The sequence below is a fragment of the Brachionichthys hirsutus genome, chromosome 7, assembly GCF_040956055.1.
Source record: "Brachionichthys hirsutus isolate HB-005 chromosome 7, CSIRO-AGI_Bhir_v1, whole genome shotgun sequence".
In the NCBI taxonomy this organism is placed as follows: Eukaryota; Metazoa; Chordata; class Actinopteri; order Lophiiformes; family Brachionichthyidae; genus Brachionichthys; species Brachionichthys hirsutus.
Genome location: NC_090903.1, coordinates 8,138,974 through 8,152,931, shown reverse-complemented (window position 1 = coordinate 8,152,931; position 13,958 = coordinate 8,138,974). Strand labels below are relative to the sequence as shown.

Genomic DNA, 13,958 nt, shown 5'->3' with positions numbered 1-13,958 from the left:
AAATGCTTGAAACGAAAGCGAGCCGTCTGCACCTATAACTCAACTCTGCACTGTGAGGTTTGGAACAGATATTTACAGACCTCAGGAGTAAAAGCCGAATGAGACTTCATAATGAAGTTCATTTGATGACAGGATGCCTCAAACATAACAGAACCTGAGGCTCATAGTCTGTCTGGACCGGGTGGGGAGAGAGAGAGAGAGAGAGAGATTAGAGATCTCTCGTCTGGTTAGACTTCTTGCTCCACCCACGTTATTGCTGCCGATCTTGAAGCGTTTTATTTTCAATAATTGATAATCAATTAAAGGATTAATAGCACGCTAAAAAAAAAAACAGGCGGCGCAGCAAGAGAAGGATCCTCAGATACCGCAGCTGCATGGTGTCCTGCAGAAAGCTCAACCTTGAAGGTGAATCTCGGGGCGAAGTCCTGTTATTTTGATGAGGGTTCAGTACCGCGCACACCGTCCGCTGGCACGTGCGCTCGTCACGCAATCGAACGTGCACGCGCCACCGTGCTTCTGGTTACGGATCCCGGTCCCACGGTCTCACTCAGCGGCTGCGCACTGGCGCGGGACAGACCGCGCAGCCCGTCACGATGTCGGCAGAGGTGAGTCTCCGTCCTTCGCCTTTGTTTGGGCGCGTGTTGATGAATCCATGTGCCCCCCCCCCCCCCCCTCCCCGTGTATTCTGTGGTAACAAACAGAGACAAGCATCATTCGGGTGGAACATTCCCGGCATGCAGGCATGATGCTGAGGAGACTGATGAGGATGGAGAGTCAGCACCATGGATAGGGACGGTGTCTTTCTCTCCTCGTACTTCAAAATTATGCTGACAAAGCTTTCTTTTTTGCATTTTAAATGAGCAACAGCAGCTTTTTGTGTGTCCCACTCTCTCCATATGTGCTACAGAGTCATTGATATGCCTATAGTGCAACTAGTTCCTGCAGGCATCGACGGAGTTTGCAGATGTATTTTAGCCCAAGCAATGCCTGGTAGCCATTCAGAAAAGAAGCAGCACTTCCTCTCCCCTCCTTTTGTGTCCTTGGTGTAGTCGCCATGCCGCTGCCTTAGTTATCTTTATATTAGAGGAGACAGCTAGTATATGGCACACGTTCAGGATGACAATCAGGCATGCACTGCGTCCTTATATGCACGGTGGTGTGTGTGTGTGTGTGTGTGTGTGTGTGTTTTCCTGTGTGTTAATGTGTTGGATCAAACAGAAAGCATCCAATCAATGGGATTGTGAAGTTATTCAAGCGGCGCTGTGCAGTGAACAGGAAGCTGGGAGGGGATAGAGTGACCAATGCTGGAGGCAAGCTCATGCAGTGTGTGGAACCATGACATCCTTTATGTTCTGGACTCATTAATTATGCATGGCCTATCTAATGTGAGCCGGCTGGTTCAGGTTGACACCATCAGTGATTGTAGTCCAAAGATGAGCATCCATCCTCCTTTCTCCCCCCTTCCCGGTCTCATTAGATATTACAACTCATTCTGGGACGTTTCCTGTAAGCTCAGTCAGCAGGCGACACATTAAGTGTGTGTGTGTGTGTGGGGGGGGGGGGGGGGGATCAAGTCATGCTGCAGCCTGTTTGTGCTGCATGGACGTTATCTGTATCCATTAAAGCTACTGCCAGATCCTCCTCTTGGTCTCTAGGTTGGCGCTGCCAATAATGTGTCAAAGCGCAGCGATCATTTCAGAGACCGTGTTCCACGCCTAAACTTTGGTGCTGCAGCCATTGCCCTCCCACTCTCATGCATGCCACGCTATACTTGATCGTTTTGTCAGGACTGTCAAACTGAAAGGATTTATCGACCTCTGGCTTTGCAGCAAATATTAAAATCGCTGCAGGTGGCAGACAACCAGTTATATCATGTAGAGCAAGCTGAGTAAGAAAGATGCTGAAAGAGTTTGAGGTGTCATCTTGTCTTACTGTGTTTAGTGTGTGTGTGTGTGTGCGCCCTTTGCAGTGTTTGGCCCCTGGCAGCTCACCCATGCTGCCGCTGTGTGTTTCTTGAGTCAAAGCGACTGAACGAAGAAGCATGGTATGGCCGTGGCAGTTGGAATCACATAAAATAAGTCTGCTGAGTCGGAGTCAAAAGAAATGAGAGCAAACATGTGTTCCAATGTGTTTACATATCATCTTTTATTTTTGGTTTAAGCCCACCCAGCAGCTTGGTTTGTCACATTTCAGCCACTGGCTCATATCCACTACTACAATATATGGCATGCATCCTTTTGTGTGTACCAGTGGAACTTCCCCAGGAAAGGCTTTAACGATGAAACCGTTTATTTCACCGCAGCGTTAAATTGGCGCACAAATGAATGCAAGTTAAAAGTAATAGATGTGTGGGGGTAGAGGGAGAGGTCAAAGAAGGTAGAAGCATGAAACGTTACTCAATACAGGCCCTGCGGGCTCAGGATGACATTTCAAAGCTCAGTCGGCTTGTCTTCTATATTTAGACGCAGTAATAGACTAGATTTGAACTCCGATATTCCACACAGGAACGTGTGGAAAACGTTCACCTTAAACACTTGAGTGGATACGGACAAGACTACAACCACTCCACCCCAAATCTCATCAAATGAATCTGATGCCACCTTGTTTTAGGCTCCGCAAAACCAGATCAGAGTCTATTAGAATCAGGGGGCCGTTGGGGGATGCCATCCTCTAGCCTTTTATCCTTTCCATCCTTCTTTCCATTTATTTCCTTCTCTCCTGTTTTATTAACAAATAAGCTCTTGAATTTCATACTTTAATGCTGTTCCCTGCTCATACATAAATGTATCTTTTGAGGGAGTAAGCAACTTCAAATTCACTTTCAAGGCAAGACGTCCACTAGAATTGAGCGTTTTCCCTCTTGGTGATGCTGCTGCTGCTTGCATGGAAGAACTGGCGACTTTTTCAACCATTGCATCTTACATTCGCAGGAAGACACGGCATGCGGCCCACAGCCTCACGTAAAGGACCCGCACACTGTGCACGGACCTGACTCTCAGCGACTGATCCTAGCGTGGATAAACGACGCTCAATCATGTGCTGATAATTGCTCTATTAATAGAGTGTCTCGCTGTTTGCCATGATGGCCTGAAGATAACGCGGGGCAGGAGGGGGGGGGGGGGGGGGCAGTGTTAGAAAGAGGGATATTAAAAGCTCTGGCTGACTACAAGATTCCGCTGGTTGTGAGACGGCCGTGGCTTTTTAGCTGACAAAAATAGAAGCTCAGATGCTATTCCTGGTATACCCTGTAGAAAGATGAAAGCCTGGCACCGTCGCCTGTTTACATGAGACTAGCTCTCTCTGGCTCAAACGTGCAGGTGGCCTCATAAACCCCGGCTGTGCGTGCTTATAATGACTAAAACACTGCAGTATCGGACCAAACCAGGATCATTGGAACATATGACAGTTTTGCTGAATATGAAGTTTCATATATTATTTTCAGATCTGAAAGGAAAACTATCTCGATAACTCTCTCTCTCTCTCTCTATATATATATATATTATGGCATGCCGTTCAGGAACTTATTATATATATATATCAAAAGTGCTGGAATATATGGACCGAACTATGAAAAGTCTGAGAATATGGACCGAACTCTGGAATATATATACGAAAAGTCTGAGAATATGGACCGAACTCTGGAATATATATACGAAAAGTCTGAGAATATGGACCGAACTATGAAAAGTCTGAGAATATGGACCGAACTCTGGAATATATATTTTGATATATATATTCAGACATTTTCATAAATATATTCAGACATTTTCATAAATATATTCAGACATTTTCATATATATATTCAGACATTTTCATAAATATATTCAGACATTTTCATAAATATATTCAGACATTTTCATATATATATTCAGACATTTTCATAAATATATTCAGACATTTTCATATATATATTCAGACATTTTCATATATATATTCAGACATTTTCATAAATATATTCAGACATTTTCATATATATATTCAGACATTTTCATAAATATATTCAGACTTTTTTCGGTGCACGGGAATATATATTTGAAAGCCGCGGTGTAGCGGTTAGGGCTCCGCACTCACACCCCTGTTGCCCCTGTTCGATTCCCGGTCGGGCAAACTAGTTTATGACTTTCAACGGAAACAAATCCACGGGCGCTTTTTTGAAATCCTCCACTTCGACAGGATATTTGTACTGTAAGACATGCTGCTGTCTGACTGTACGTGTACTCTAACATTCTATCTAATAAATACATTCTATCTAATAAATATATTCATCATCATCACGGCGCAGCTGCGATCTTGCGTCATCACTGAGCGAGTCAGCTCGAAATCTAGTGCCGGCAATTCTCAATGAGGAGATAATGAACGCCCTGAAACAGATCTGCGAGGGCTTTTTTGAAATGCTCCTCTTAGATATGATGTTTGATTGTACTTGTACTGTAATACATGCTATAAGTGTCCGTGATGGGGTCGAGGCTGCCTGCCCCGGAACATGCATAGCGCCGTTCTGGCTTTATACGGCACTTGACGGGTCGCGTGATGGGGTCGAGGCTGCCTGCCCCGGAACATGCATATCGCCGTGCATAAAGCCGTTCTGGCTTTATACGGCGGAACATGCATAGCGCCGTATAAAGCCAGAACGGCGCTATGCATGTTCCGGGGCAGGCAGCCTCGACCCCGTCACGTGACCTGTCAAGTGCCGTATCAGGTCAGAACAGTTTGGCCAGCGAGGGGGCGTGACGATCAGCTGTCGGCACGCCAGCCATCACGTGACTTGTCGCGCGTCAGACGGACACCCACAGCATGCATCACACTACAAATACAGTCAAACATCCTGTCTAAGAGGAGCGTTTCAAAAAAGCCCTTGCGGGTTTGTTTCAGGGCGTTCATTATCTCCGCATTGAGGATTGCCGGCACTAGATTTCGAGCTGACTACATTTATGACACAAGATCGATCTAGCTGCCCGACCGGGAACCGAACGGGCGCGACTGGGGTGTGAGCGCGGAACCCCAACCACTACACCGCGGCTTTCAAATATATGTTCCCGTGCACCGAAAAAAGTCTGAATATATTTATGAAAATGTCTGAATATATATATGAAAATGTCTGAATATATATATGAAAATGTCTGAATATATTTATGAAAATGTCTGAATATATTTATGAAAATGTCTGAATATATTTATGAAAATGTCTGAATATATTTATGAAAATGTCTGAATATATATATGAAAATGTCTGAATATATTTATGAAAATGTCTGAATATATATATCAAAATATATATTCCAGAGTTCGGTCCATATTCTCAGACTTTTCATAGTTCGGTCCATATTCTCAGACTTTTCGTATATATATTCCAGAGTTCGGTCCATATTCTCAGACTTTTCATAGTTCGGTCCATATTCTCAGACTTTTCGTATATATATTCCAGAGTTCGGTCCATATTCTCAGACTTTTCATAGTTCGGTCCATATATTCCAGCACTTTTGATATATATATATAATAAGTTCCTGAACGGCATGCCATAATATATATATATATATATATATATGTTACCCTATTTTTGTTCACTGCTTCCCGCCACACTCCCGCTGAATCTCTAATTAACATCCTCTTGAGGGGATTCGTTTAGATCAGCAGGAGAAGGGTTGCATTTGCCCATTTAGCTTCTGCTGTAAGCCTCTCGGGGGGGAATGACTGTTTAGGTGTAAAACACATCACAGTCTTTTGTTATTCCTGCAAGTAGGTCTGTTGTTGCAGCAGAGAGCTGACCAAGCCTGCATTACCTTTAGCTTTGTAGAACAGTTGTGACAGTGTTGTCAATGCAATAGATCGGCGTCTGTTTAGCCAACGTGAACACAAGCAAAAGGAGAAGTGTAACACTCGCACTTAAATGTCGTGTCCTTAGTTCCATAACCTCCAGGAGCTGAGGCGCAGTCCGTCTCTGCTCACGAAGGTGTTCATACAGAGAGACTACAGCGAAGGAACCATCTGCCGCTTCCTGACCAAGTTCCCCTCAGAGCTCGACAACAGGGTGAGCACGCACACGCCAAAAGTCACTCGCACATCCAGCCGCATCCCAATCCACACGCTCAGAGACAGGAACGACGGTGGCGGTTTAAAGTTGAATCATGTCACGGCAGAGGTGCAGCCGGGATGCCAGAGCATGTTACTGAATGTTAGTGATTTGACTCAAAAATGTATGGTCTTTGATTATTTAACCCTTTATTGCCAAACGTATCATATTTGATATACATGACCATTCTGGATTTTGAGACTTCTACAAAGTCTACGAGACTTTTCCCGAAAAAGCTGATGGATACAAGCCAACACATGTATCTGGATATTCCATGAAAAAAATCTGGATTTTGCAAAAATTACATAAATTAGAGCACTTACAGTATATAAAAAAAAGGATGTTTTTTTTGTGTGTGTGACAAATTTGTCAGAAGGTTCCAAGACCTTATCAATGCTTATCAATCGGAACTAATGGTGGTTGCAAAAGTGCTGTTGTCTTGAGGGGTCTCCCAGGTGACCGAGGACAGAGACCAGTGCAGTGTGTCCTCTAAGAGACTTGATGTGTGGCCTACAGATAACAGACCAGACATCCTGGAGACCATAGCATGGAACGCAACGGTGTCCATGTAAAATACTAAATAAGTCAAATACAAACCACTAAATGTAGCATTAGTTGTATTGTTAATACTAAAATACTTTTGACGACATTTCACGATATCTTTGGATGGTTATTGTGTTTCAGCTGCTCCGGGTCCATGTTTTCATCTTCATTCTATATGGCCCAGCCTGCGTGATTAGTACACGGTTTTAAAACGAAACAAATATGCTTGTTTGCAGATTGAACGAAACTTGCTCGAGGAGACGGTGAAAACCCTGAACTCTTACTACATGGAAGCCGAGAAAATTGGTGGTCAGTCCTGCCTCGAGGGATGTCTAGCCTGTGCGACGGCTTATTTCATCTTCCTTTGCATGGAGACACGCTACGAAAAGGTAATAAATCTGTTCACGCCTGTTCTCCTTTGGACCAGAATGAAAGAAAAAAGTTTTGAGAAGTTTAATTTGCATTCCGTCTTGCGTATTTTACAAGGAGAATGAGCCAGATAGACTCTCTCTTCCTGTAAAGATAGGCCAAAAGGTCTTACTAGAAAAAAAAACAATGCATTCTTTGGATTCATTCATCATTCTAGTCGACACGTTTTTATATTTGTTTGTCTTCACGGCAACAAACTTCGCCATCAGTTTGTGATTTTTAAAGGAGTTACATGCTGCAACAATGAACAGGACACACTGTTGGGAAATAGTTGCACCACATAACCAGCTGCCCCCCCACACACAGCTTCCAGTATTTATGCTTAAGATAGGCCGGAGGGTCTTTCTCATTTTGGCCCAGGAAAGCAAAGTTATAAATAATCAAATCAATGAATTCCATGTAGCTCCTGGTTTAGATCATGGTCCTGGGGGGTGTACCTACGGGGAGCGTTGGATGGAGTATGGCCATCATTAATGCTATTTAACACGTACATATTTAGAAAAAATAAAAAGTATAAATGTCTCCTGTGAATTGGAGTCTATTGCATTCTGGCTGGAGCGCCACACTTACCTCGCAAATAGCCTTTCCCCAAAGGTTGAATTACTTCTTAAAGCTGCCACAAGCATTTACACTTGAATAATTCCCTCAAGCACCTGAGGCTTGACATTTCAACAGCGCTTGTTGCAGTATGATCGCTCGTTGTCTTGTTCCTTCTCCAGCTAAACTCTTCTATATAGAAAGCGCAGACATACCAAAGGAAATCAGTATTGCATGCATATGCAGTATAGTTCACTTTCATCAAACCTTGACTTGTGCAAAAACAGATATTCATTCACGTATTTTCTATCATGTGCATCCTGTCGAAGGTTAGAGAGCTGCAGCTAATCCTGCATGTGAGGCTAGTTAGTGAACTTTGGAAAGATGTCTAGCTTTTCCACACATTTAACACATCCAGAAAATTGACCAGTTCTACTCTCTAAATGTCCTTCAAACGTCCTTCACGTATGTGGACACAGTGGAAGCGACCCGTCGGGCAAGCACGTTCGAAAGCAGCATCCTGAGTGGATCTGGATCCTGTGCATCTGAATATTAATGTAGGAATGTTGTTGCTTACAGCTGGTTGTTATAAACTCCGCTACTCCTCCATTAGAATCATTTACCTCCATATTTGGCCATTTTTATGGAAACCAGCTCTCCGACATGTCCAAAAGCATTCAACTGTGTGTTGTGTTTCACTGTCTGAGGTCGGCACACAGAGGCCAACGGAGCAAAACAAAAATGGAGATGCAATCTCGTTCTCTTTTGCACAATGTTCCCGTTCAGCTGGCTGTCCGATATGAAAACTCGCTCTGAGCCACCTGTGTGCCGGTGGGAAAGGCGTGGCCCAGCCTGCTGGGACACAACTGTTGCATTCAGTACAACAAAGGTGCAGGTGATTTAAATGGTGTTGCTGCTTGCTGCGCCACGAGACGGAACGCTCCCAGAGCAGACACATGCACTGTTGTGCTGTTTGGGTACCTGCCGGTGTTTTAGTTGAGCGTGGAGAGGCATCGGGTCGGCACTCCCGCCCACATGCGTCAGCTCCATGGTTTTTTTGTTGCTTTTGTTGCACTGGGAGTCCGACCAAGAAGCGTGAAAGGGCTCATTGCCGTGGTTGAGGCCAAGCCTTTGGTCCAAAGCGTCTTTCATCTCCCAGTCAGGTGGATGCTGTCCAATGAGAGGCTGCGATGCTATCTGCGCTACAGGAGCCTTGTTTATTTACTCGTTTAACTGGGCTAAATGACATCATGACTGACAACGATCATCCGCACCCACCCAAGTTGACGCCGCCTGTGCCTACATTCACTGATAACAAGGCCACGCACCGGTGAGCACCAACCAGTGTTCAGCCTCACCGATGCTCGAATCGCTCCCTATCAAAGGACACTGATTGCTCCCAGGATGCCGGAACAGATGCATGTGCACACACAAGCATTCAAGAAGCTTACCTCATGCACAGTATCCTCCATCTCGCACTTTTCTTCTTCTGTTCTACACAAGGATGTGGCTGCGCGTGTGACACATGCACGCACGCATCACTTCCTTTATAATGCACAGAGCGCTCCCTCTTGCACTAGAGCGCACGTTCGTTGCAAGCAACCATGTGCGAGTGAAGCAAACTTGCAACACCTTTCAGAGATGCTGTCTATAAACACATTTAGGAGATTTTCCCACAACGGCTGTCACACACATTCCAGGACAACACAGGCGCAGCGTGTTACACTGCTACTGCCACATTGTAACGCTGGGGAGGGTTGAGTTTCCCTGAGGGCTCACAAGCACTGAAAGGATTGGCCTTTTTCTTTTTGCTGCATGACAATAAAGCGGTTAGTCAGGGCTCTGCTCTCATTCTCTTTGATGGAGTTTATAACAAAAGACACAGTTTGCATTGTCCCCCGTAAATGTGTGGACAGTGTCCCTGCGTCAAGCCAAGTACGGATTGCTTTTCTGTTAAGGAATGCTTGATATCAATCTGTCTGATTTAAAGCAGCCCAACGGAGCAAACCGCTTCTTACTGGCTTCATGTGGCTTTTCACGAGGGATTTCGTGTCTTGTCAGCGATCCGATTTTAACATTTCCCAGATACTGTGTTGCAAATGTGTCTTCCTCTTCTACCAATGTGGGGACAGAAGTTAGTGTCCTTCTGTGGTTGACTATAAGAAGCGGTCACTGTGCCTGCAGCTGTAACGGGCCACTGGCATCCTACAAGATCGCTGCTCGGTGTGTTTTACAGCAGCTATTATGTTAATCTCTCAGGGCTGAGAGTGCTGCAGTGACCTTAAGCCAACTTGCAAAATCCAACCTTTTCTCAAAGGATGATTATAGTTTGTAGTTTTAAGAATTATTTTTGCCTGGAAACGTTGGTGTGGTTCGAGAGAGCAGATCGTCCACTCATCGGGGGGGTCAGTGGGTAAACCCATGGATCCGGCTGCACATCAGTGTCCTTGGACAGGAAACCAAGCCCCTAATTGCACTTGATGGTTGTTCCATCACTGATTAGATTAGTATGTGTGTGTGTGTGTGTGTGTGTGTGTGCGCGCGTGCTAGGCTGAGCGTAGAAATATCACGGGATGTTTCGGATAAGAAGTGTGATGCTCCTGATGAGCCGGGAGAAACATTATATGCAACCTCCACCATCAGAGTATCAATTGGTGAATGTGGAAATTACCCTAATAACACTCTGAGTGTTTGATGGTCTGGAAAATTATGATTTGAAAAGTTATTTGCTGCTTACTAATGTTTCTAAAAAAAAAAGAGTCCAACTGAGCCAAGAACACAGACAGTGAGACATCTTTAGCACTTTCTACACAGGCAGGGCGCATGCCTAGCATTCACCCATTCACCCATTCACCAGCTCCAGTGAAGACACTTCAACATGTGGACAGAGAGCTGAGATTTAAACCACTGACTTATTGAAAGCTGCCCCCCCCCCCATCATCATGGAAAAGGTTTCAGGGTTTGATATGCTTTTTCCAGTGACTTTTAATTCCATCATTGAGGCATATCACTAACAAATCCCTTGCCTGTTATGTCATGTCATGTCACTGATTGCTATGAAGGTGTTTCTAACCTGCATCTGTATGTAATTGCTGCTCCTCTTGCCTGATGAAACATAAAGGTTCTCTTTCCAGTGCCTTCCTAAAAGTTCCGACGTTTACTTAAAGTGTAATGCGACCTTGTGTTTTATGTCTCGTCGTTGTTGTTTTATTATTATTAGAAGGTGAACTATGTGTAGTACATGTAGTACATTCACACAGACACACTGGTTTGAATCGATGTGCCAAGGCACGGCCTGAACTTACTGCTTCACTCCACCGCTGTTCTGCGGTTTTGCATAGTGAGTGCAGTGCAAATGCACTTTAAACAAACCGTCCACCTCACATGTTAGAGTGTTTCCAAATTGCCCCGACAGTTAACCAAAGCATAACATCTAGCCTCAGAGAGCCATCTCTGGAATTAGCCACTGGAGGTTCCAAATGGAAAACTTCAAAAAAAGAGAAACCCTCCGGCTTGTCAACTTCAGTAATTCAATTCATGCAGCCTTGCTTGGCGCGAGTGGTTGGAACGATGTATAAAACAAATATCTGCTGTTCTCAGAGCATAATGGAATTACTTGGAGTGTAGATTATGATTTTCAGGGACAATAAAGACAGCCAATGACTCAAGAGAGTTAGTATCATATACCGAATTCCAACTCCGTGCAGAAGGACCGCTGACTCATTTGTTCCATTTTTCATTTTTTCCTTGCAAGACAGCGCAGGGGGGGAGGTTCAAGTTTCTGCATGCAGCACAGAGTGCTCTGTGAAAGGTAGCATGCAGGTCTGTTCCCATTGTTTTCTGATGGACGATGTGTTCTGCTTGAGTTTCTATGCTTGCTTGTCTTGGTTCTAAACAAATGTGGATCAACTCTAAACCCCTCCTGTTTTATTCCAGGTGCTGAAGAAGCTATCAGGCTACATTCAGGAGCAGAATGAGAAGATATATGCTCCCAGAGGTCTGCTGCTCACCGACCCCGTAGAGCGAGGAATGAGGGTCGTATCCTTCTCTAAATCACTCACTCAATAGGCGGGGAGAGTGGAATGTCATCGATCACAATCAATCAAACATCTGGGTTGGATAAATGAGTAACACACACCTTCTCCTCCGCCCCACCGAGGCATCCTTGAGCAACGTGCTTCAGTCTGTACCTCATTTCTTTTAATGCTAAGGAACAGCTTGAGATAATAAATCTGCCCGTTTTGCTGGGACCCATCCGTCAAGGGCCAGTTGTCCATTTTGATGCAGACAAAATGACCTTTGCATTTATTGGCACGTCCCAGACCGTGTTTCAGAAATCTCGATATTTGCAGCACCTTGGAGATGAGTTCATCAAATGAAAACAGGAAACCCGGGAGAAGGAACACACACACACACATACATGCCTAATCTGGAAACCCTTTGATTAGCCTATACGCACATTAATGGAAACATCAGCACTCTGGGATTAAAAATGTCCTGTCCGCAGAACCATAGATTTTCCGGGGGGTTTAATCATTTTCCCAAACCCCTTTTTTTCCCCTGCTCCCAATCACGATGCATGATGAGCCTTGACATTATTTCTGTTCTCAGCTGGAGGTCAGTGTTTTTGAGGACCGGGGCTCGGGCTGCTCCAGTCCCAGCAGCAGCAGCACGTCGTCAGCAGGCAGCAGCACGCGGTGACTGGAGGGGCAGCGCCAGGCTTACGGGTACCACCACAGGAGCAGCGGCACGCTCACCAACATCCGCATGCTGAAACATGAGAGCACCAGGTTCTAAGACAAGGGGGGGGGGGGGGGGGGGCGACTATGTACCAACTCAAGAACAGGATCTGGCTTGCCCAAACACGCTGAATGAACAGCAGATAAAGTGTGAGTGAAGCAGAACCTACACCGAGACACTGGACACGTGCACAAGTTAGCATCCATAGTCTGTGAGGGGAATGTCCCCAACCGTCCAAGAGCTATCCAAAGCAAAAGAACCCTAATTCCTTTAACTCCACGTCTTCCTTTCATTATTTCTGCTCATCCCATCATGTCTATTCTCACACACATCATCTCTGTGTTACACATTCAGCAGGCTTAACCTTGATGAGACAGGACATCAACGCTTGATTGTTTTCACATGGGTCATTGACTTTAGGCCTGCATGCTTACTCATCGGGGGTGTAGTATGTGCACCAGTTCTGAAATTTGGACGCTACAAGCCTCCTGGGAGTCCTGATGCTCTCAATGATTGCATTGAAGTCAGGTAGGCTGTGGTCACGCTACAAGAACAATTTAGATCCTTTTGGTGATGATCCAGATCACCATGTGGACGGTTTAAATCCAATTAGGAGGGGAATGAGCTGCTTGGCGGAGGTCTGCGCTCTCTGAGTGCTTTTCTAGTTGAAATTAAAATCAACGCAACGAACAAACGTCTAGAGTCTGTCGTATTTGGCACACAGTAACATTGAGAAAGGAAGATATTTAATATTTCTCCATTGTCAAAGTCCTTCGGTTCATTCCAGTTTCGACGCCTCCTGTGTTCTTTATTAAGATCTTCCAGCGACCCAGAGGTGCAGCGCCCTCTAGGGCCTAACTGAGGAAGTTCTGAACTTCTGACAGAACATTAGAAAAATGACGTCTGATCCTAAATGGAACACAATATTAATGTAGCACTACCTATTCACACCACTGCACTGCTATGCAGGAGCTGCAGCCCGAGGAGCAGAAACTCTGCCTCTCTCATTGGGGAATTTCTGTCTCTCAAAGACGCATGTGTGTGTGTGTGTGTGTGTGTGTGTGTGTGTGTGTGTGTGTGTGTGTGTGTGTGTGTGTGTGTGTGTGAGTGGCGGCTAATGAGAGCGCAAAGACATTGATGCCTGTAGACAGGGAACTCACACAGTGTCTAATAAAAGAAGTCATTTTACAGTGTCAGCATATTTATGCCTGTCCCATCTCCCTCTTTCTTTTACCACTTCCACTATTGCTTTATTTTATACATTTGTTGTTCACCTCATTCCAACAGCCTTGTGTCCCTTTCCCCAGAAAGGTCGCTGTGGAACTGAAGACGCTTTACTTCAGTCCATTGGCTAGTCTAATTTCAGCTCATCATTTTACCGCCTGGATGAGGGCTCGACCCCCCTCAGAGACATTCTGCCACAGTCGTTGACTTCAGCCGTGCTTGTGTTCAGCCTCTTGTGCTTTTTGATGCCTTCATGTTTCATCCCAGTGGAATGGATACACAACCTGGGGCTGGTGGACTGATCAATTAAAAGACTCATCACTGCCAATATGCCAATAATGGAGCTCATTGGACAATGCATAAAGACAAAACAAAAGAGTGTGTGAACTGTTAGCTCTGTACGCTAACATGTATT

At 45.0% G+C, this 13,958-nt stretch overlaps 1 protein-coding gene across 1 annotated transcript; it reads left to right on the top strand.

Moving 5' to 3' along the window:
• The first annotated feature begins 578 nt into the window (after positions 1 to 578).
• Positions 579 to 12,280, top strand: golga7bb (golgin A7 family, member Bb). The gene is made up of 5 exons (XM_068741022.1): positions 579 to 605; positions 5,903 to 6,028; positions 6,850 to 7,002; positions 11,516 to 11,617; positions 12,191 to 12,280. The coding sequence occupies exons 1-5, from the start codon at positions 594 to 596 to the stop codon at positions 12,278 to 12,280; spliced, it is 483 nt and encodes a 160-aa protein (XP_068597123.1). The 5' UTR covers positions 579 to 593.
• Positions 12,281 to 13,958: the final 1,678 nt, after the last annotated feature.